The sequence below is a fragment of the Trachurus japonicus genome, chromosome 17, assembly GCF_045865225.1.
Source record: "Trachurus japonicus isolate A0001 chromosome 17, Traja_1.0".
In the NCBI taxonomy this organism is placed as follows: Eukaryota; Metazoa; Chordata; class Actinopteri; order Carangiformes; family Carangidae; genus Trachurus; species Trachurus japonicus.
The window spans coordinates 10,799,156-10,820,292 of NC_140923.1; the positions used below are offsets into that span (position 1 = coordinate 10,799,156).

Here is a 21,137-nt window from a genome sequence, read left to right on the forward strand (position 1 = left end):
CTGCAACTACGATTAATCAGTTTTGTACTTGACAGAAAATTAATCTGCAGCTACTTTGATATTCAGGTAAAAGCTTAAATTACTTTTCAAGCAAAAAAAATGAATTGTAAAAAGAAGATTTGCTTCCAGGGATGCCCCAATCGATCGGCTGCTGATTATTAGGCTGATTTTTATTAAGAGTACGTGATCGGTGAATTGGAATTAAAGCTTCTAGTCATCAATCACCTGTGGTTGATCGTCTGGTTGTCTGTGCTGTGTATGTAGTGCTGCTGGAGTGGTGTGCAACAGGCAACCAAAACAACAAACATGTGGGCTGTGTTGAGCTTTTAGAAGGTGTGCAAGACCGATAAAACATGTTATCTGCAAATGCATGATAGAAAACGATCAATATTGGCCAATCTCACTCAAAAACTGTCATCAGTGCGTCCTTAATCCCTCTCATTTGCTACTTCTTATGAATGTTCAATGATGACAAATTGATGACCTTTTTTTATTTTCTCATGGATAGCTTGATCATTTTCCACTATTTTCTCCTGAATCACAGTTAATAGAGAAAATATCTTCAACTACGACAGATCTCGAGGGTTATTTTTTTCATTTTTCTCCACTTTGTTTTGGCAAAAAGCAAAATATCCAAAGCATATAAATAATTCCCCCTAAACTTTCCCCGTACATTTCAATACAACGCGGCAAACGACGCACGCAAATCACTTGTGGTTTCTGAATTCCCATTCTACTCTACAGTCTAAGTCTGGTGGCGTCACTCCATTCACAATCTTTCCCAGATTTATTCAGAAGCCCAACTGAATGACTAATCCTACCGGTGCACAATGACAAGCCCCTAGAGCAGTGGTTCCCAACCCTTTTAGGCTTGTGGCCCCATTTTGACATCACACATTTCTGGCGACCCCGTCAATCAAGATGCGCCAGCTCAGATTTCAGATTTTTATATGCTGCATTTTATTTGAACTCATTTATATAATAATATCAAATAACTATAAAGACAAAACAATATATTTATCTAAAATTGACCCATGTGGGTAATGTAGATTCATCCACATTAATATGAGACTCTTTTATAACCAAAAGCAAACTCCTCGGGGTCTCTTTAAAAAATATATTTTTATCGTTTTTTTTATCAGAATGTATCTTTTAACTGAAAAGATTGAAGGGATTATGCCAGAAAAATATCTCATCAACAGACCATAACAATCATCTGAACAAACAAAAGACATTACGAGGAGCTGTCACAGTGTTTCCCATTCGTTCATTTATTCGTGGCGGCCCGCCACAAATAAATTACGTCCGCCACAAATAGAATTTACGTCTTTTGGTTCGACCAACGCAGTATCGTTCCGTTCATTCATCTCCGCATAGCGCTCTTTCTCCGTTATAGGCGTTCACACTAGTGTTGTCACGATACCAACCGGTACCAACATGTTTTTCGATACTTTTCGATACTTTTCAGTACTTTTCGGTACTTTTCCAAATAAAAAGAGAACACAAAAAATGTCATTATTGGCTTTATTTTAATAGAAAATCTTAGAACTATAACATATGCATCAGTAAACAGTTACTGCTGCTACAGGATTAAATTTCCATCTATATTAATCTGAACTCTTCCTAAATTAAAACATTAGTGGTCTGTTTAAAAATGAATATCAACTTGTTTTCTTTGCATTCGCCTATTTGAGGTCTGAAAACACTGCCATCTTTTTTTTGTTATTTTGACCAGTTGTAATTTTTGGGAGAAATTTTTATCAGTAGTTTATAGAATGAAACACAAACGTTCATGTTACTCAAACACACATCTATTGTTTCCCATACGTAGACCAAATTGATTCTGCCCCCCCCCCCCCCATCAACGCAATATTGTTCCGTTAATGGTGAAACTGAAAGAAAAGTTGCCCCCCAAAAATCTGAGCCATCGACTGTCGTCCACAGCCACGACTCTGTCAAAGTCCTGTCGGTTAAAGTTCAGAGCTTCATGTTGTTGTTTAAACGCAACTAGCTGCACTTGTTTACCGCAGGGTTTCCCCAGTGATTTGCTTCGTGTCTTTACTGTTGTGTAATTGATAAAAAAACAAGTCTAAATGTAGCCTGAGTTCTCAGTGGGCGGCCTTCATGAATTCATTATGAGGTTTATCTCACAGTGTTAAAGCTGCAGCAGATGAAAAGATGAATGGGCGACGGTGGGCTCGCTCTTAGCAGAAAGCTTAAACTAGTTGCAATATTCAACATGTCCACTCTTTTTCCTGTTTTCATGTAACACAGCAGGCTCCGACGTTAAGGTTTTTTCGTACTTGCCCTGTCGGGCAAGTACTTTTCAAATCTACTTGCCCCATCTAAATTCTTACTTGCCCTGCCTAGGTTTTTTTTTCTGGCTGTGTGGTGCATACTTTCGCTCATGACTTATATCTTACTAAAATCCTTCCTGTTGACTATACACAACACTACACAACACTTCTTTCTTCAGAAAGCAGTATTTATTATTATTATCTATAATTGCATTTAAATGGCAACCATTGCAGACATGTAAAATTAACTGCTATTTCACATTATTTGACCAGTAGCAGTTACACCCTCCATGCCCTATCTGAACAGGTGAGCCACCTGTTTAATGCCCGATCACAGTTGAAATCTTGAACTGAAGGGCCTTTTAATGGCTAAAAACATTAACCTGAACAACATTTTAACAGATAGCTGGCTCCTCCAGTCAGATTTTATTATTTTCATTGCATTCACATGCTGCAGTGGACAATTTAGCTTCAGTATTAATGCAGTATCTAAAAAAAAAATTATATTAGAAAAGACCAATTTAAAAAAAAAAATTTAATATGAAAATGTTCATGTCCATCTATATGCTCTCAATACTTGGTTGGGGCCATTTGACTTGAACTACTGGAAATAGCCTAGACTTTTCCATGTTACTCTAGTTTATTGAGTTGCCCCAGTAAAACTCAAGGATGTGGGACATTGAAACAACAGTGACAGGCAAACAGCCAATCATGTGTGTCAAACTCAATTTAGTTCAGGGGTAACAAACAGCACAATTTGATCTCAAGTAGGCCTAACCAGTAAAACAATAGCATGATAGCCTACACATATTTTTTTAAATTTTTATTTTTCCTCTGTTTTAGTACATTATTAAGATGTTTACAGTTAATGAACTATCCTTTTACAAAACATATTATGAACCACCTGAAATTTCTTGATAAAAATATGTGCAATCTAAAATTTTCACACTTGCTGAGGGCCGGATTGGACCCACTGTTGGGCCGGTCTTGGCCCGCGGGCCGCATGTTTCACACCCCTGGTTGAAGCGCCGTCGGGATTATAACCTAAAAAGGGCACGTTAGCTCGTCGGTATGGTAACTAAACGGTAACGGGTGACTGTTGCGTGCGTCTGCCCCGAGTCTGAAACAGCAGCGGCGTTAATGAAGCAGCGCCAGGCCGCTCACCGTCAGTGAAATGCTCGGTGAAATCGCCGATTAAATACGGCGAGCCGCGAGCGACGTACAGCCTATCTCACCTGGTAGAGCACCCGCTGCAGCCACCCAGCTCGATCCCACCGGACAGTCGCTTTGCTCCGCGTCAACCCCCCCTCTCCCCCCGTCTCTCTCCAGCTGTCCTTTCAAAATAAATGCATAAAAAGTCCGAAAATAAAAAATAATAAAATCTGAGTCGGTGCTTGCCCGACCGGGCAAGTCCGCGCAGGTTCTACCTGCCCGCCGGTCATTTTTACTTGCCCCGGGCAATCGGGCAACCGTTAATGTCGAACCCTGCACAGGAAAAGGAATTAGGTTACAGCCAATGAGAGTGCACTTTCTCTCTGCAGAGGCCTGTGATTGGCTGTAATGAGACAAGTATAAAATCAGATATTTAACACCATGTGACACTCGCCACGCTCCCTCTCTGAGTTTCTCTTCTCTCTCTCTGTCTTTTGTCTTCTTTTTTTGAGTGTGTCTATTACATCTGTCTCCAAACCATAGATTTGTTGAACTAGAAAATGTATTGATCCCGCTCAGACCTTTTTGTCTGTCAGTTCTCGACAGCTCCTCAACGTGCGGGCGTTCCTCTTTTCATCACCGCTGGTTTCTAATGGTTTTTTGCACCTGTCTATTATGTGCATATAACGTCTCTCCCTCACATTTAAAAGCCGGCTCGCTGCCATTATTTGCATGATATAAAATACTTCAAGCGGAATAATTCAAAGGTATTCAAAACGCAAACTGACCTTTAACTGTCAGCCTCGTCTTGAGCGAGAATTTGAGCTTATTCTTTGCCTTTTCCATTTATTGCAGAATCTAAAATGAATGCCACAATATTCTGCAGTTGACAGGAAACCAGCGGGTTTTTCTCCAACAACACCTGGGCCTTGATTGTAATTACACTCCTTTATATTTGCCCTCAAGATGAATCCTTCACCCACTGCCTGGAGGTGTAAATATTATTCAGATCAACAGAATTAATTGCATATAGCTGGACTCCTACACATTAATCTTTTTTAGTCCCTGTAAAGTGTAATTATTGTTCTTTTTAAAAAAAAAAAAAGGTACAGTGGAAACTGCTGTGGTCATGGAAACAGCGATCGACCGGTCATAACGGTCAATGTGCTCCCGACAATCTTTTCTATACAAATGCTTTTTGATTAAATTGTTCATAGTGATCAATTTAGCTGCTTATAGCATTTGTTTGACTCAGGACCAGGTCAACTTTTATAACTTCCTTATTTCTATAACTTGATAAACTCATCAAACACATGGATTACAAAGACTGAGCTGTGATTCATTTTGTCTCTCTCTTATTTACCTCCAACTCCAGACTTTTATTAGAGCCACATCTACATGTCTGAGTCCTTTGTTTTCATAAGGAGAATTGGTCATAGCCTTTTGTCTCCCTTACTGTCTTCTGCTCTCTTTCTGTTTAGGTTTTCCTCTCCTCCTTTTGTAAAATATGATGGGGTAGGTTGTTTAAAGTTCGGGACGTTTGGCTCAGTGTATTGGAAGTGCTCCTCTGCTTCCCTGCTGTTTCTGAGCAGCTTTGTTGACTCAGCACTGATCTGAGCAGTGGCGGAAATGTCATCACTCACTCAGTCAGTCAGTCAGTCAGTTGTTCATTAAAGGGGAATTGCCGTTTTTTTTTACAATCTGGACCTTATTTCTAGCATAAAATACGATTATTTACTCACCCAGATAACTTTGGTGTCATTACGAGTCGTTCTGATGAAATGAGCTCCAGTCGAGAGCCGCATATATCCGTATAATGTGAGCACACGGGGCAGCACAATACAGCCTCTAAATAACACATTATCTGCTGCGAAACTCCTTAATTTCACCAATATTTAGTTCTGATAGGCTAGTGCTATTCCCCTCTGAGTCCGGGGTTAGCTGTTATCAACATCCGGCGTCTGTAGGTTGACCTACTGACCTCTGACCTGGATGATGTTGTAAGAACGGAAATTCCCCTTTAAGACGACCCAGCTGTTGTGGCCCAGGCAAAAAAAATTTAACACATTTTTTTCCAGGCGATTATTTTTTATTTACCATTTATTTTTAACTCCCATTGAGATCAGACATCTCTTTAAGACCTGGCCAAGGTAGCAACCATGTGAAGATGGACAAGACGCAGGCCATTCCAGAAAAACAATGACATACTGGACCTCCCTCACTGCATTCTTTATGATAAATCATAAATAGATATAAATATTTTTAGTTTAACCACTTTTTATAAATTATTCCAAGACCATGGTGCATGGTAGGAACATTATGTTTTGCCCAATTACTGCACATGCTTAGATTCTCAACCTTATTTGTGCAATATTTTGGAGTCGCAGTGTGTAACGACTTAAGTCCACATCAAGTGATTTTGTGTAAACTGTTTCTTCCCGCCTCTTCCTGCTCTGCTGGTGTTTTGGGACTTTTTCGTGGTGCGTATAATCACCGTCCCTGCTCCGTCACAGCAGCAGGTACGTCGGTGTGATTGGAGTCTCGATGATTTCACTCGGACACGTCCAGACTGAGCAGCAAGCAGCACACGGCACAGCTCAGTGTTGTTTTTCGTCTATAAACCAGTGAATCAGCGATGCTGTGGGTTTAATTACTCAGTTGACATTCATGTAGTGAATATACAAATGTCAATTAGATGGTAATCAGCGTGAGAAATAAAGATAAAGGAAAGCTGTTTGGTTTTAATAATCATCCACTTAAAGTGACCAATTTGACTCTAAGTGGCTCCTAGTGTTTAAAAATAACGTTTGGTACATTTATAAGCGTAAATACAAAGAAAGTGTGGATCGGCTTCATTCGGCTGATACCTGACCCGTCTAATAAACTCTATGAGTGCATCAGAGCGTCGCTAAGTGAAACTGAGTGGCCGCAAGTTTGAGCTCTGACAGAACTCGTGTGTCTATGAGCAGCAGCGTTTTTATAAGACTCCACACGCCTACTATACCCGCTCGCTCATTGTTATTCACTCTGTACGAGTGTCACTTGAATGCCTACAGAATAAATACTGCATTTTAAAACCACCAGCACCACCACCACCGATGCTGCTGCTGCTGCTGCTGCTGCTGCTGGAGCCTCGTCGTCTCCCCAGCGTTACTTAACTCTGACCCAGTTCTGTGGCGGCCGCTGCAGCAGCAGCAGCAGCAGTCGGTCTGGTTCACATTACGCTGCTTTAGCTCCAGAGCCTCATTCGCTTAAATGGTTGTTTCACGCCAACGGGAGATGGGTATCGTTTTGTTGCAAAAAAAAAAAGAAAAGAAAAAAAAGTGACACCCACACAGACAGAGTGACTGGTCGTATCAAAGTAACGAAGGCGTGATGAAATGTTGCAGAAGTCGACAGGCGTCCTGGAGCCCTGAGCTCGTCTGCATGGGTTTGTTTTTATTTTAGTTTTTTACTTCACCCCCTTAGAGGTGAAATTCAGGCAAACGAAAACAAGGATATGGATGTTTTTGTGAATGGGAGCTTTCATGTAGGTGTGTTGATGATGCGGTTTGGAAATCACCCTCTCATGTTGCCCCTCGGGGTATTTGAATACGAGAGCGTTCGAACTCCGTGTCGTCTCTTGGGAAGTGATTGTGAGGATGCGGCAGGGCGTCCACAGCCGCTCCGTCTGTCTCGGTCTCTTTATTCAGCTTCTCTGTGAACGCATCAACACGATTTTCTTATGTTGTGCAGCATGTCTGTATGTGCGTACAGCAGTGTTTCCCCCCTCCGCTGCCCTGGGAACATTTGCACTGCTAATAAACAAAAAAAGGAAGGAAAAACATTTACAGAATTAAAAATACAGAATCTAAAATGTTCTTTTCTTTTTTTTTTTTTCTTCAACACATCGAGTCTCTAGTGGGTTCTGCTCGTATCTACAGTTTGTGTCTCTCTCCTCCTCCTCCTCCTGCTTTTTGTTTCACCAATGTGTTTCAGCTCATCCTCACACACACACACAAAGTGGAGGAGAGACAGGTTGACAGCTTGTTACGTTAAGTGCAATAAAAGCGTTCAAACAAGTGTTAGAAATCCCTCTGAAACCGACGATGGACAGATGTCAACGTCAGACGCCTGAAAGTCGGGGACAAAATACCAGCTTTTTTTTTCTTTTTTTCTTAAATGCACACAATCTGTCGACAGGATGTGTTGGTCGCTGCTCCAACAGCACCAGCACATCTCCTGCTATTCAGGAGAGGAGGCGGCACTGACAGGCTCGGAGCTATCGCAGCCCAAAACTCTTAATCATTGTGAAATCAGGTGTTTTGTTCATTCATTCATTCATTCATTCATTCCCATCGCCACAGGTGCATAAAATGAAGCTCCTGGCTGTGTAGTCTGTCTTTAGAAATACTTGTGAATGAATGGGTCGTTGACTGAATTGCAGCGTGGTACTGAAAGAGGATGTCACCCACCGCCTTCCCTCCCAGATATTTGATGATCGACTGAGTGGTGTCGCTGCAAGTTGGGAGAGTTTATAAACCACAGTGACTCAGACTGGATGAAAATGGTTTGAGAGACCTTGAATCACCAACCACAACGTCAATGTTGAACGTTGCCCTAACCAGTCTGAGTGGCTCGTACCAACTGTAAAATTTGATGGAGGAGGAGGAGGTATGATAGTGTGGAGTTGTGTTTCAGGCGCATCTCAATAAATGAGAATATCATGGAAAAGTTCATTTATTTCAGTAGTTCAATTCAAATAGTGAAACTCATGTATTATGTATTATGAGTATACGTTCACATTTTGCATTTTGGACGATTCTTTGCCTCCAATATTATGTGGGAACAGTTTTGGAGGAAGTCCATTTTCTGTTCCAGCATGACTTTGCCTCAGTGCACAGAACAAACTCCATTAAGTTATGACTGGGCGAGCTGATCGGTCCACACGGAGCCCATCCAAGACTTTTGAGACGAGGCTCCAGACTCCCTTTTTTTTTCACCGTGGACTCCCCGACTTTAAATTTTAGGAGCGCAAGCAGAAAATTTAGGGGCGCACACTGTACATATCAACTTGCACAGCAAATATTCACAGTTCCTTTTCATTCATGAAAGATACCGGGTTCTTTGAGTCGCCTCTTCCACGTTTCACCAGTGTTAAAAAACAAAAACAAAAAAGCAAATTTCTTGGTTGCGTAAGTAGATAAAAAAATTTTAAAAAAATCTCAAATTGGTCTGATCAGTGTCTGACCTCATAAATGCTCTTCTGGATGAATGGGCCCCAAACTCTTGTAGAAAGCCTCCTTAAAATAGATCAATCTTCTCTAGCTGCAAAGGAGACAAACTCTATATTAATGCCCATAGACCAGAGCGGCATCTTTATGCAAATGAGAGTGACTGAGGCATCCTGGGTAATTTAGGGGCAGCGCCCGGCATCCCTCCATTGAAAAGTTCAGCCTAACTGGCTTGACAAACTAACTAACAAAAAGTTGTCTATTAACAGGCTATTTACAGACAACACTGAGCCAAAACCTCCCCGGTGATTCCACCAAATACGTGTAGATGTCTGGGTCAGACATTTCTGGCCACTGTGTGGAGTCATTGATCACTGTGGGAGGCTAAAGGAGCATACCGCTAGATTCATTCATTGTAATTTTTCAAGATAGCGTGAACGGTGGGTTTCAAAGAGGGTGTCAAAATATTTATGAGACATATAGTGCTACAAAAGAAACACAAAATAAAACATTCAAATTGATTGTTAGTTAGTCTACGCTCCATCAAAACACAAAAAGCCACTGAGTGCAATTTAAAAATGCCAGGTGCTGCCCCTAAATTACCCAGGATGCATCAGTCATTCTCATTTGCATAGAGATGCCGCTCTTGGGCCTCATTTATCAAACTGGGTGTAAAAGTCCTCTTAAATTTTCACATACGACGGAAAGGCAAAATGTGCGTACGACCAAAAAATATACACTCTTTTCAGATCTATCAAACTCCGCGTACACACGGCTGCACGGTATTTCCCTTGATAGATCACACCGGACCCAAGAAAAGTGCGGATGTGAACACGCCTCATACCCAGCCCCCTAAACGGCCCCACACAACCATATGTGGTCAATGCAAATCAGTTACGTGCATATTAAGTAGCCATGTGCACTCTGGAAACGTGTGGAATGACGTCAGTGGAAGACGGTGAAGACAACAGACGGACGGAGAGCGGAGAAAGAAGCGGAATTTCTCTGAAAGCGATACACGGTAACACGGCAATATCAGTCAGAAACATCATCTTGCATTGAAAGGCTACAATAAAAACAAAAAAACTCCCAAATCTAAATGAAACAGAACAGAAAGAAGAAGAATCATATTTATTCTGCCCCTTATTTTAGATTATGTCATAATAATTTAAAGCAGGGTTTCCACTGCCAGTCAGTACTACTTTGCACCCCTTTCCACTAACCCCCAACTGCCGTTCACTGGACAACTTTGATTTTCATTTGTGCATAGCTATATATAAAAATAAAAAAAAACATTGAAGTCCACCAGTCTGTGACTTTTCCTAAAATGATGTTGGGCAGCACCCCCTTTTGTTAAATAGCCTACAATAAATATTATTCACACAAAAAATATCGATCAAGTTTTCTCATTTGCTTTGATTTGCTCCGACATTATTGGGCTTGCTGCTTGCTTGTGTGTGTCCAGTCTGGCTACTTAACACACGCATGTCGCAGAAATTATTTTCCAGACTGGTTGTGGAAGAGGTGTAGCCTACATGCAGGGGAAAATTATCAATATGATATCAAAAGAAAACGAAATTTGTTTGATAAAGCCAGTATTTAGGAGCAAACTAGTGTAAATGCACAGGGGAAAAATCTGAGTCGCTGTGCTTTTCATGTAAAGTGCCGACGTCAACACGTGCGGTGGTGGTGGTGGTGGTGGTGGTGGTGGTGGTGGTGGGGGGGGGGGGTCATCATCATCACCACTTGCTACTTCAAACAGTGTCCGCTCCGTGTCCGCTCCTCTCTCCCTCTCACACTGCAGTTCTCTGACTCTGCAGCGGCGTCGCCAATTCCTCCTGTTCTTCAAAAAGCGTGTAAATGCCGGTACGCCATGGTCAGACTGGTCATAAATTTCTGCACTTTCTCCCGACAGGTTTTGGTTTGATAGATCCCAAATTAGGCGGAGAAAAGTGCGTACGCACAAAACGGGGGAAAGAGCGTGTAAAAAAAACGTGTATCCACAATGATAAATGAGGCCCCTGGTCCATGGTTTGAGGAAGTGATGTCATCGAAGCTGACGCATTGTAATTTGAAGCTTTTGTCCACATACAGAGAGTTTTTAACACACTAGTATAATAAAAACAATGTACGATCCCTGTGAATTTAGATTATGAATCCTCCTTAAGTTGTTTCTCACCATTTGTTTACCTTTCCTGCAGGATCACATTCTGCAGAAGCCCCGTGCCTACTACCGTTTCGACCAATCGGCAGAGCCCGACGTGTGGCTGGACGCCGTGCAGGTCTGGGAGGTGAAGTGCGCCGACCTGTCGCTGTCGCCCATCTACAAGGCCGCCATGGGACTGGTGAGTTAATGAGATTCAGCCGGTTCCGCTCTGTCGCCCGCAATGAGGAGTCACAATTAGTAGCTCTTAATTGAGTTATTAAAAAATGTTGTAAAAGATGCTGGATTTAATGGAACAGATACTTGTTTATTGGCGGCGTGTCGGTCCCACAGCGCACATAAAAGTGTTTGCCATAACATCAAGAGTATACGACTCTCATTGTAATCCCTGCGGAGGGTGAATGGCTTCGAGACGCACAAGTTCTGCCGGTCTGGAGGCTTTTTATAAGAGGAAACACTCTAGGTTTTCAATGTTTTCACCATTTTTAGGTTATAAAAATCTGCCAGTTGTAGCTTTGCAGAGTCACTTTTCCTTTAAGCTCATTATTAAACACATGGGACGCGCTTCCTAAGTCTTTCCTGTGTTATTTTAATTAGTTATGAGGCTGTTATAAACCAGAAGCCATACAGATTTCACTGATTACAGTTCAGTAATGAGCTATGACATCCAACATCTTCAGATTTCTAGTAAAATTCACTTTGGAGCAGAGGTGTTGTTGATGAATCTCACTCAAGTCCTTCATGTCATGTAATCCATCAAAACTGTTGAATGCGGTCCTTCACATCCACTTACTCCCTTCTCAACACATCCTGGTTATTCACGAGGAAAATGTGCAATACACGAGTTTTTGAAGGTGATAAGAGACGATGAGAGGCAGATAAATTCAAGTAGGACAAGAGTGCAGTTTTTTTGGAACAGCAAACTGAAAAGGTTTGATGTTTTAAAGCCTTGAACTAAAGGGATTTTAATAGCTTTCAAACCCTGACAGCTGGAAAAGAAATGTAATTCAACACAGCTCTACTATTTTCAGGACAATTGTTCACACACATACTTATACACACACACACATACCGGCGGCTGAGTTTTGCTGAGTCTGAATCTGTCGACATGTTTCTGCCCTCAGGTGGATCCAGAGAAGGGCATCTCTCTGCGGTTCCCCCGCTTCCTTCGGATCAGGGACGACAAGAAACCAGAGGACGCCACGACCGGAGCTCAGGTACGTCAGGCAGACAGCAGCAGGGGTGTGAAATCAGCAGCGGCACGGTGGAGAACAGAACAGAGAGCTGTCAGATAGAGTTGGTAGTTTTCTTTTTTTAGGGTTTTTTTATTATGATAGGAGAGTGAAGAGACAGGAGAGTCGGAGAGAAAGAGAGAGAGACTGGATGATTCAAACCTGTGGCTGCTGCAGTTAGGACAGAATCTACATGGTATGTATATATGTGTGTGTGTGTGTGCTCCACCAAGGAAGACGGTCGAGCACCTGCTATAACCACATTATAACTCATAAGTATGGTTATAATGCATTATAGAGATAGGCGTCAAAGTCTTACCAAAATGGCTAACAGTAAATAATATGGTTAGTTAGCCAACTCCTATGTGCGACTGAATCTGATGACCATCTGACCATTTTATTTTCCTAAATGCTAGCTGACTGCTATCAAACTAGGATAACATGGTGTAGGCCTATTGAACTCGTACTTTGTGTTTTTCCTTCCTGTGAAGTCATACCAGTTCGATCTGGTACGAGTTCACGGGTCGGAAGTTACGAGTGGCCGTTATAGGGAACTTTCACAGACAACAGGACGGTAAAAACACGAGCTACGGGTTACCTGGAACGCTACCAAGTCGTAGTTGTGACTTGAAGCTGTAACTTACGGTTTCAAAAGCCTGCCTTGAACACAGCATTAGCCGAAACGGCCGTGCCGATGATATCTGCTTTAATCTAGCACACACGTCAATCTCATGTCAAAAACCTGGGGGCCAGATCTGTCCTGCGATACGCTTTTTTATGGCCTTCAAGAAAAATATTATGTTAATAATGGCCCACCAATATAGCATTCACATCAAATACACTTTTTAATTACCAAACATCATATCTAGAGTGTGTGTAGGTTAGAGTTTGACTGATATAAAGAGCAGACGGCTGATTAATCAGACAAGAAAAAGCACATTTACAAGTAGGAACGCACCGATCCGGCTTTTTCAGTCCCAATGCTGAAAAAACGATACCTGGGTTTGGTGTTATCACCCGATACCGATCCGCTTCCACTGTTGAGTTGATAAACTGTCAATAGTCAAGTCAATATCTGGGCCGATATCCGATCTTAATATGGGATCGATGCATCCGTAATTACAAGTCAGTGGTCTGGACAGTTCGATCAGCATGCGAGTGACTCAACACTTATTTATGAACTTTATTTGTCTCCTGCCAAGACAGTGCAGGAGGATCCACGATACAGGAGACTGTATGCAGTGGTGTTAGTCTTTAAAGGGGATATACTACATATTATGGAAATATCACTTTTTGGAGGCTCTTTAACATATATCCGGGTGTTTGTTTTGCCTTCTGGCCCCCAAAATGTGAGAATTGACAAGAATCTGTAATGTTCAGACTCCCTAGGATGAAATCCATGTGGTTTTATGAGCTGTTCCCTCAGTTGTCTTCCAATGATGTAACTAGGTTTCGAATTTGCATAATACCACCTCTACCTGTGAGTACAGGTAGAAGGGGCGGGGCCAGCAGTGGCTCATTTGCATTTAAAGGGACACTGAAAGCAGACGTTCTGAACAGAGCTGTTTAGAGAGGATGAAAAGAGCTGTGATGTTTGATCCTTGGGCTATTTTGACCACAGCATGTCACAGACGTGTCTTTAAGACGCCTGGGAACTATTTTAATTTGTAGAAAAGGGGCAGAATATGTCTCCTTTAAACACGTGTGTGTGTGGGGATCTGGAGCTATAAAGTTTGTCAGTGGTCTGACATGACATGTGGTGACCTTCATGTCTCAGCAAACTGCTGCTGGAACATGAAGGTCGCCACATGTCCGTCCGTCCGTCAGCCCCATCTGTGATAAAGTCCAGTCGTATGTTTGTTGGGCCGTGTCACTGCAGCAGTCGTGCAGTTGTGTAGAAGAGATGATGATGATGATGGTCATGTGTCTTCGTCATCATCACGGTCACTTCACAGTCGCTGTCCTGTAAAATTTCACAGGTGAACAGCTCTGCAAGGACGACCGGTGTGGTTTAGATTTTAGTGGGCAGCAGTGATGCAGTCTGGGAAATAAAATGTGATGCAGGAAACAGGGAAGTGTGTTGAACGGTTGGAGATACACAGACACTGATATATAACTACTGAACATCAGATATCATTTAATATGTTAACACAACAGCAACGTTTTCTGACTACATAAATTAGTTTTTAACCTTTTTCTTTAGATTATATTTATCTTTATTCTAAAATGTATGGGTTTTGTCTGACCCAGCAGCTCTTCATCATTTCATTACCCACCTGTATCACAAGTCAACATACACATCGCTGTACCGCTGCTGCACTGTGTACGACATGAATGAGCTGCCTCATACAAACAAGCTGCACTAACTGAACCACCGCTTTGTTGGACTGAAACCGCTCTGCTCTCTGTGTTTCTCTCTGTACATACTAACAGGACTAACACAACAACAACAACGGCAATGAAAAATAATCATACGGCTGAGGACAATTATTTTCATTATCTGTTGATCTGCTGAACAGTTCCCTGATTAATCGACTCAGCATTTGGTCTGTGAGGCACCACGGAGAGAAAACAAAATCCAGAAAATCATTAACAAATTAGTTTTTTTCTTTCAATTAATAATCTGACTGATTACTCCATATCTTTTGGTTTTTATAAAGAAAACCAAAATGGACGAAAGTGAGTTGGTTCCTGCAACTCTATCAATAAATGTTATCGTTATTTTTCTTACCTTCCCTTGGGCGCTGGAAAGTTGCGAAGGGAATTGATCCTGTTTCATAGATTAGATGATGATGAATCAAAAAGGCGAAAAAAAAAAAAGTAGATTCATTAGTAAAAAAAAAAAATCACAAAAACAACTTGTTCAATACGCAAGGTTACTTCCTGTAGAGCTGCTCCACTTATTTTCCTGTGATGACCCGGGGCCACGTATTTATTATTATGTTTATTTAATCAGGCAGACTCATTAAGATGCCTTTTTTTTTCTTCTTCCTTTTCAATTTTTTTTCAAGAGAACAAGCAACAGTCCACCTACACAACACTAGAAACACAGGAATTAAGACAAACAGCCGGAGGAATCATAAAATAACGTCAAATAATAAAGCTCTAAAATCTCAGTGGGGAAAACGTACGAGTGTAATCTGAGGGCAGTTCTGCAGCTCGTTTCATTTAAATGTTGAACAGCAGCTGAAAGTAGATCTGCCAGCGTTAGTGCCAACATGAGGGATAATCAGAGTTAAACACTTCCCAGGTTGTTGCACTGTTTCTCCCTGACAGTCGGGAGGGAGGTGGATTTTTTCAATTCCTGCAAATCAAATAACCGAGCAAGAATCCCGAATGATAAGTGGGTCAAGTATTTGTGTGAATGAGCGATGGTCAGAGTCGCAGGTGGAGGTGGAGAGAGAGAAAACCTGTTCTCCATCTGCTCTGAGTGAGCCGTGCAGCCGGACGACCGGGAGTTTTGATTTATCTGCCACTTATTGTCTCAACTAACACAGTCGTTGTTTGTTCTGTTTAATGACTTGACTGAAATGTATTCAGATTCAAATTAAAAAATCGTTCCCGTTCCCACTTTAGTCACTGTCACCGAACGAATTAACAGTTGGTGACCGAGCCAGTGGCTCCGCTGATGAAAATATAGTCGTTATTTACATAACTGCAGTTTCACAGACCGGGACTCTGTTGCTGCTAAAACAAACTGAACGGTTCAAACTGCTGCAGCTCGGCTTTGAAAACATTTAACATTTGACTTTTATTTTGACGAGTCACAGGAAATGACATTTGAATGTCAGTTTCAATTACTGTTTCCAAAACAAGAGACTGGTCTTATTTGGCTTTTACTACCTGTATATTGCAGGTAGTGATGGAGAACAGGCTGTGACTCCCCTCTACTACTAATAATACTACTAGCACTACTACTGCTGCTACAACTAATACTACTACTGCTACTAATACTACTAATAATAATGATGATACATCCTCAGACACTTAAAGGGATAGTTCCGCATTTTGGCAAATTGGCCCATTGCCATAATCCCTATAGTCATAGCAGTAGGTTTGTTACCTTTAGTTGTCGGTGCAAGCTATTTTTAGAACGGCGGAGCAGAGCCGTGAGCTGCTCAGAGCTACGCTACGGAGGCTAAAGGGATTTCTTGGTTTCCCTCATCAAATACACAATCCAACAACTCCACAACGCTCTGGTGGACAAGTTGTGACCTGCACATTCACCACGCTATGAGATAATAACACAACGTTACCACACAGAGTTGTTTTAGAGGTAAATTCATGCAAAACCGCTGATGCGCGTTGCCTTCAGGGACAGTTTTTCATCAACAGTCTCTGAATTTCCCTCTAAAACAACTCTGTGTGGTAACGTTGTGTTATTATCTCATAGCGTGGTGAATGTGCAGCTCACAACTTGTCCACCAGAGCGTTGTGGAGTTGTTGGATTGTGTATTTGATGAGTTTGATGAAGGAAATCCCATTAGCCTCCGTAGCGTAGCTCTGAGCAGCTCACGGCTCTGCTCTGCCGTTCTAAAAATAGCTTGCACCGACAATTAAAGGTAACAAACCTACTGCTATGACTATAGGGATTATTATGGCAATGGGACAATTTGCCAAAATGTTGAACTATCCCTTTAAAATCACATTAACAACATTTATGAGAAGAGAAAAGCACCATCAGGTGGTTATTGATCAGTGACGTGAATGAGTTCAGGTCGATCCAGTCTCAGGTGAGTTTGGATCGTAGAGCGGGGCGGCAGAAAACTCTGTCACCCCGGGTTTGATGCTTCGTCCTCGGGTGGAGAGAGGAAGTTTGGATGTGGAGGACAGGGTAGGTGAAGAGGAGGAGGAGGAACTTTAAACTGCAACAGGAAACCAGTGGAGGATCTGGAAGACGAGGCGGCGGTGGGGGGGGGTTGGGGGAGGAAGTGGAGGAAAGTTGTGAATGTAGCGAAGTTTGAGGACGTTGGATGATGAACTATAGATGATGCTGTTGCAGGAGCTGATTCTGCAGGTGATGGATGCACGTATCAGAGCTTTGGCAGCACACACAGAGAGAGAGAGAGAGTGATGGAGAAGACGAGTCATGTTTCTGAGATGAGAAACGGACGCCTCTAACTTCTCAGCAAAGTGAGCGACTCCCGCTGATCGAACCCGCTGACAGAGGAAGGGCGATTATTGCCTGACGTCTTGATTAAAGCAGAAGTAAGCGATCCGGTCGTTTTGGCTAATGCTGCGTTCCAGGCAGGCTTTTGAAACCGTAAATTACAGCTTCAAGTCACGACTTACGACTTTGTAGCGTTCCAGGCAACCCACTCGTGTTTCTCCGACCTGTTTTACCTGTGAAAGTCACTATAACGGCCACTCGTAACTTCCGACCCGTGAACTCGTACCAAAGATATTCAATAAATGGAAAGATACTCCATCGTCTGTGAACGTGTGTGTGGATTTATACAATTTGTAGGTAGATGAAAGTGAGATATTTATATTTTGTTATGATAACATTAAATATTTACACTACTAACAGTCATATTTAGCATGACGAAAATAATTTAAATCGTTTTCACGGGAGTGTGCGGCCGTTTGTTTGATGTTGCCTAGGAGATCTGAGGCCAAATCTGGCGAGAGTGTGTCGTAGAGACAGAGACAGGTCTTGAACAAAGTGGATTTTCTCCTCATGTGTCCGTTTGAAAGTTGCCATTTTCGTGGCAAACTGTTCAGAAGAGATGTGGCTTGTGAAAAATTAGTCCAACATTTACTTCAGTGACGGTGGGGAGAAAGGACAGACCATAATCTGTGTTCACGTTCAGTTTTCCCATTGGAGTCAATACACTCCAGGCTGCCTCTGGTCTCCCTAAAGGGGCGTGGCCGAGCAGAAGCCTAGTGACATCATACAGGAAGCTGACTCCTCATGGAAGGTCTTGGTTTATAAACCGTCTTTGCTCGTACCAGATCGAACTGGTACGACTTCACGGGTCGGAAAAACACGAGTTACGGGTTGCCCTGAACGCACCATAACTTCCTGTCAGCCGACGGAGTTAGCAGCCCCCGCCCTCGTCATGGATCTATTGGTCCTCGTCCCTACGTCACCACATTCAGGCGCATCCCTTGGCTGCACACACAGAGAGGACTGCCCCTTTATGCCGTTCTCTCTCCTCATTGGATAAAACTTGTAGGATACAAGGAAAGTTTTCTCCTGGGCTCAGAGCAGAGCAGAGTGACTGACAGACCCGTGTTTCAGACCAAACACTCTATAGAAGTGATTGCTGTCGGAAGATACAACTATTTAAGACTTATATTAACACAAAAATATCGCTTACTTCTGCTTTAAGGCATCAAGTTTCTTTTACCTCACACTATACAATCTCCACTTTGCAACTTTAAAAAAACAACACAAAGCTGATGAGAAGCAGACGCCCTGGGCCACGTCTCAGAAGTCTCTGATGGCCTTTTCTACGCCTGTTGTTCCAGTCCGCGCTGCACAACGTCTGTCATGTTTGCCTGATAGATAAACATTTAGTGAATCCAACAAAAAATGCTTTGACATCCTCGGTCATTAATGCTGAGAAATCGTTTTCCCGCTCATTGTGGGGGAAGTCGGCGTTGGTAATCAGTATTACAGCAGCAGCAGCAGGCTCTCTCTCTCCTCTTTCTCTTTCTCCTTCTTCTCCTTCTACTCCTCCACTCTCTAAATATCTGAGGACGCTTTAGTGTCTGGCTGCGAATCAGAACTAAAAAATCAATCCATCAGCGAGCCGCCTCCTCCTCCTCCTCCTCCACCTCCAGCCAGACAAATGCTGGCAGCGCACGGAGCTCTGCTTTGTAAACATGTCCCACTCTCCAGAGCTGCGTCGCACAACAGGCTGCCATTTTGAAGAGTTGTTTTCATTCTCCACTTTAAAAAAAAGAAAGAAAGAAATGCAATTAACACGCACCCATCAGCATCAAAAAGTTGTCGGATGTGGATGCGCTAACAGATCGACATCCAACTCAAATCATCCATCCGTCTCTCTCGCATGGATTTTTTTTTTTTTTTAACTTAAATGAAACTTCAGAAAAGTCTATTTTTGTTTTTTTTTTAGCCTGAGTCCAAAGTGTCGTCGCCTTCATTAGATGCGAATCGCACCGTAATGTGGATTTTCAGCGACACGCAAATCAGCAGCCCCCTCTCTGCTCTGCTGCTACCTGTAGAGCTGCTATCTGTGCTCGTTAAGAGTTTGGAGTCAAGTTATCATCAGCTGCATTTAAATCAAACTTCTGTCAGGTAGGTCATTTAACGCTGTAGGGATCCACACACACACACACACACACACTTGTTAAAGCAACACAGAGTTTCAACGTTGTGTGATTTAGCAGAGAGAGAGAGGGAGAATTTAAATGAAACCGAAGCTCATTCACTTCAGAGGGAATTATGAAAACACTGAGCCTGAACGTTTCTGGACTGAGGCAGCGGAGAATCAAAGCTTCACCTGGATGCTGTGTAGGAAGACGTAATGTGATGTTTCATTGTTTTTCCTCATCGCCGCCGCCGCCGCCCCGCTCTGCTCTCGCCTGCTGTTCACACATTATTCATTGTCCCGCCTTCCACCTTCTCGCCCAGACCCCCCCCCCCTACCCCCTACCCCTCCTCCCCCACCAAACCAAACCAAACCCGGGGTGAGCTGGAGCAAACGCAACCTCCGTTTCCCAGTCGGCAGCTGGGAGTCGCCGACTTCAAAGGCTGGGATATGAATAATCAAACTGTTATTTTTAGCTTTTCCTCCTCATGTTACTGACCTGACTTCATGATCTCTCCTTCCCTCCCTTCCTCCCCTCCATCCATCCATCCATCCATCCATCCATCCACCAATCCATCCTGCCTTCTCTCTTTCATGCTTACTCTTTCATAAAAAAACCCCTCTCCCCTCCCTCTTTCTCCCTCTTTCTCCCTCTGCTCAATCTCTGTCCATCTCATGTGCTCTCTCTCTCTCTGCAGATTGCCGACTTGTACAAGAAGCAGCAGCAGATCCAGAACCAGGGGGAGAAGGCCGACCCAGAGGACTACTACTGATCATCTGAAGGCATCGGCGGGAGGGAATAATAAATAATGGCAATTTCAATGTAATTGTAAATAGCTTCTTTTGGTTTTGTAATGTTGAATGAAAATAAAGGCTGTTGCCGGTTTTAAGCATCCTTTCATTTGTCGTATTGATTCATCGGAGCTGCTGCTTTACTGACTACGATTTTCATTCAGAGGGAGAAAATTGTGTAAATCTCTTGCTGCATACAGTGCACATAAATTCCAGGGAAAAAAAAAAAAAAACACCAACCAAGATCGACTCTGCAGTTACAGCAAACCTGCTGCTAATAGATCCCTATCAAAAATTCACTGTGCAAAACCACCCAGCAAAACATGAAATGTATGCACACAGCATACCAATAACTCCCAGCTTGGCCTGATTTCTGCCCGGGCCACTCAAAAGGTGGCAGCAAAGTGCATTCATCGAGTGCGGTAATAAGAGGACAGGCCAAGGAGATTGCCGGCTGCCTGAAACATAAGTAGGAGAAGACGCAGGAACTGACAGTTGCTCAAACAGCGGGACAAAAGAGAAGCACTCACAGCTTGCATTAGATGATGGAAATCCACTAACTGTCCTGCCTGAATCAATCAGAGGCTGCTGGAGAGAGGAGGGAGGGGAGGAGAGGGGGGGGGGTTAGTTTTAGAGCCAAGGACGGTGGTTATTACACGGTCGAGCAAAGAGGATTGTGGGTTTTCCTCTACAATGATGCGATACCATGTGCTTGCGGCGTAGATCGAACCGCTTTGTGTTTGCAGCACGAGCCCCAAGTGCATTAGATGCCGAACATGAATGTGCAGAAAGTCGTCTGACATTGACGGACGCTGACTCACTCTGAGTTTTTCTGCACACGAGTAGACACGACGAACACCGATCAGCTGACTGGTTTTAACTGTGTAGGAAAAGAAGATAAGAGCTGTTGGGAGTGGAAACTGCTCTGTATCTGTATGTGTATGGATTTATGTATAGATATCCACATTTACATACACATATATATGTAAATGTAAATGTATACCTAC

The 21,137-nt window shown here is 42.8% G+C and overlaps 1 protein-coding gene across 1 annotated transcript in view; it reads left to right on the forward strand.

The window, feature by feature from the left end:
• The window catches only part of lig1 (ligase I, DNA, ATP-dependent), a 106,873-nt gene extending 86,642 nt beyond the window's left edge, over positions 1-20,231 (forward strand). The window contains exons 25-27 of the mRNA XM_085804956.1: positions 10,864-11,007; positions 11,951-12,043; positions 20,037-20,231. Coding sequence (XP_085661082.1) covers positions 10,864-11,007; positions 11,951-12,043; positions 20,037-20,111 — 312 coding nt within the window. The 3' untranslated portion in view covers positions 20,112-20,231. The remainder of the gene's footprint in view (positions 1-10,863; positions 11,008-11,950; positions 12,044-20,036) is intronic.
• Positions 20,232-21,137: the final 906 nt, after the last annotated feature.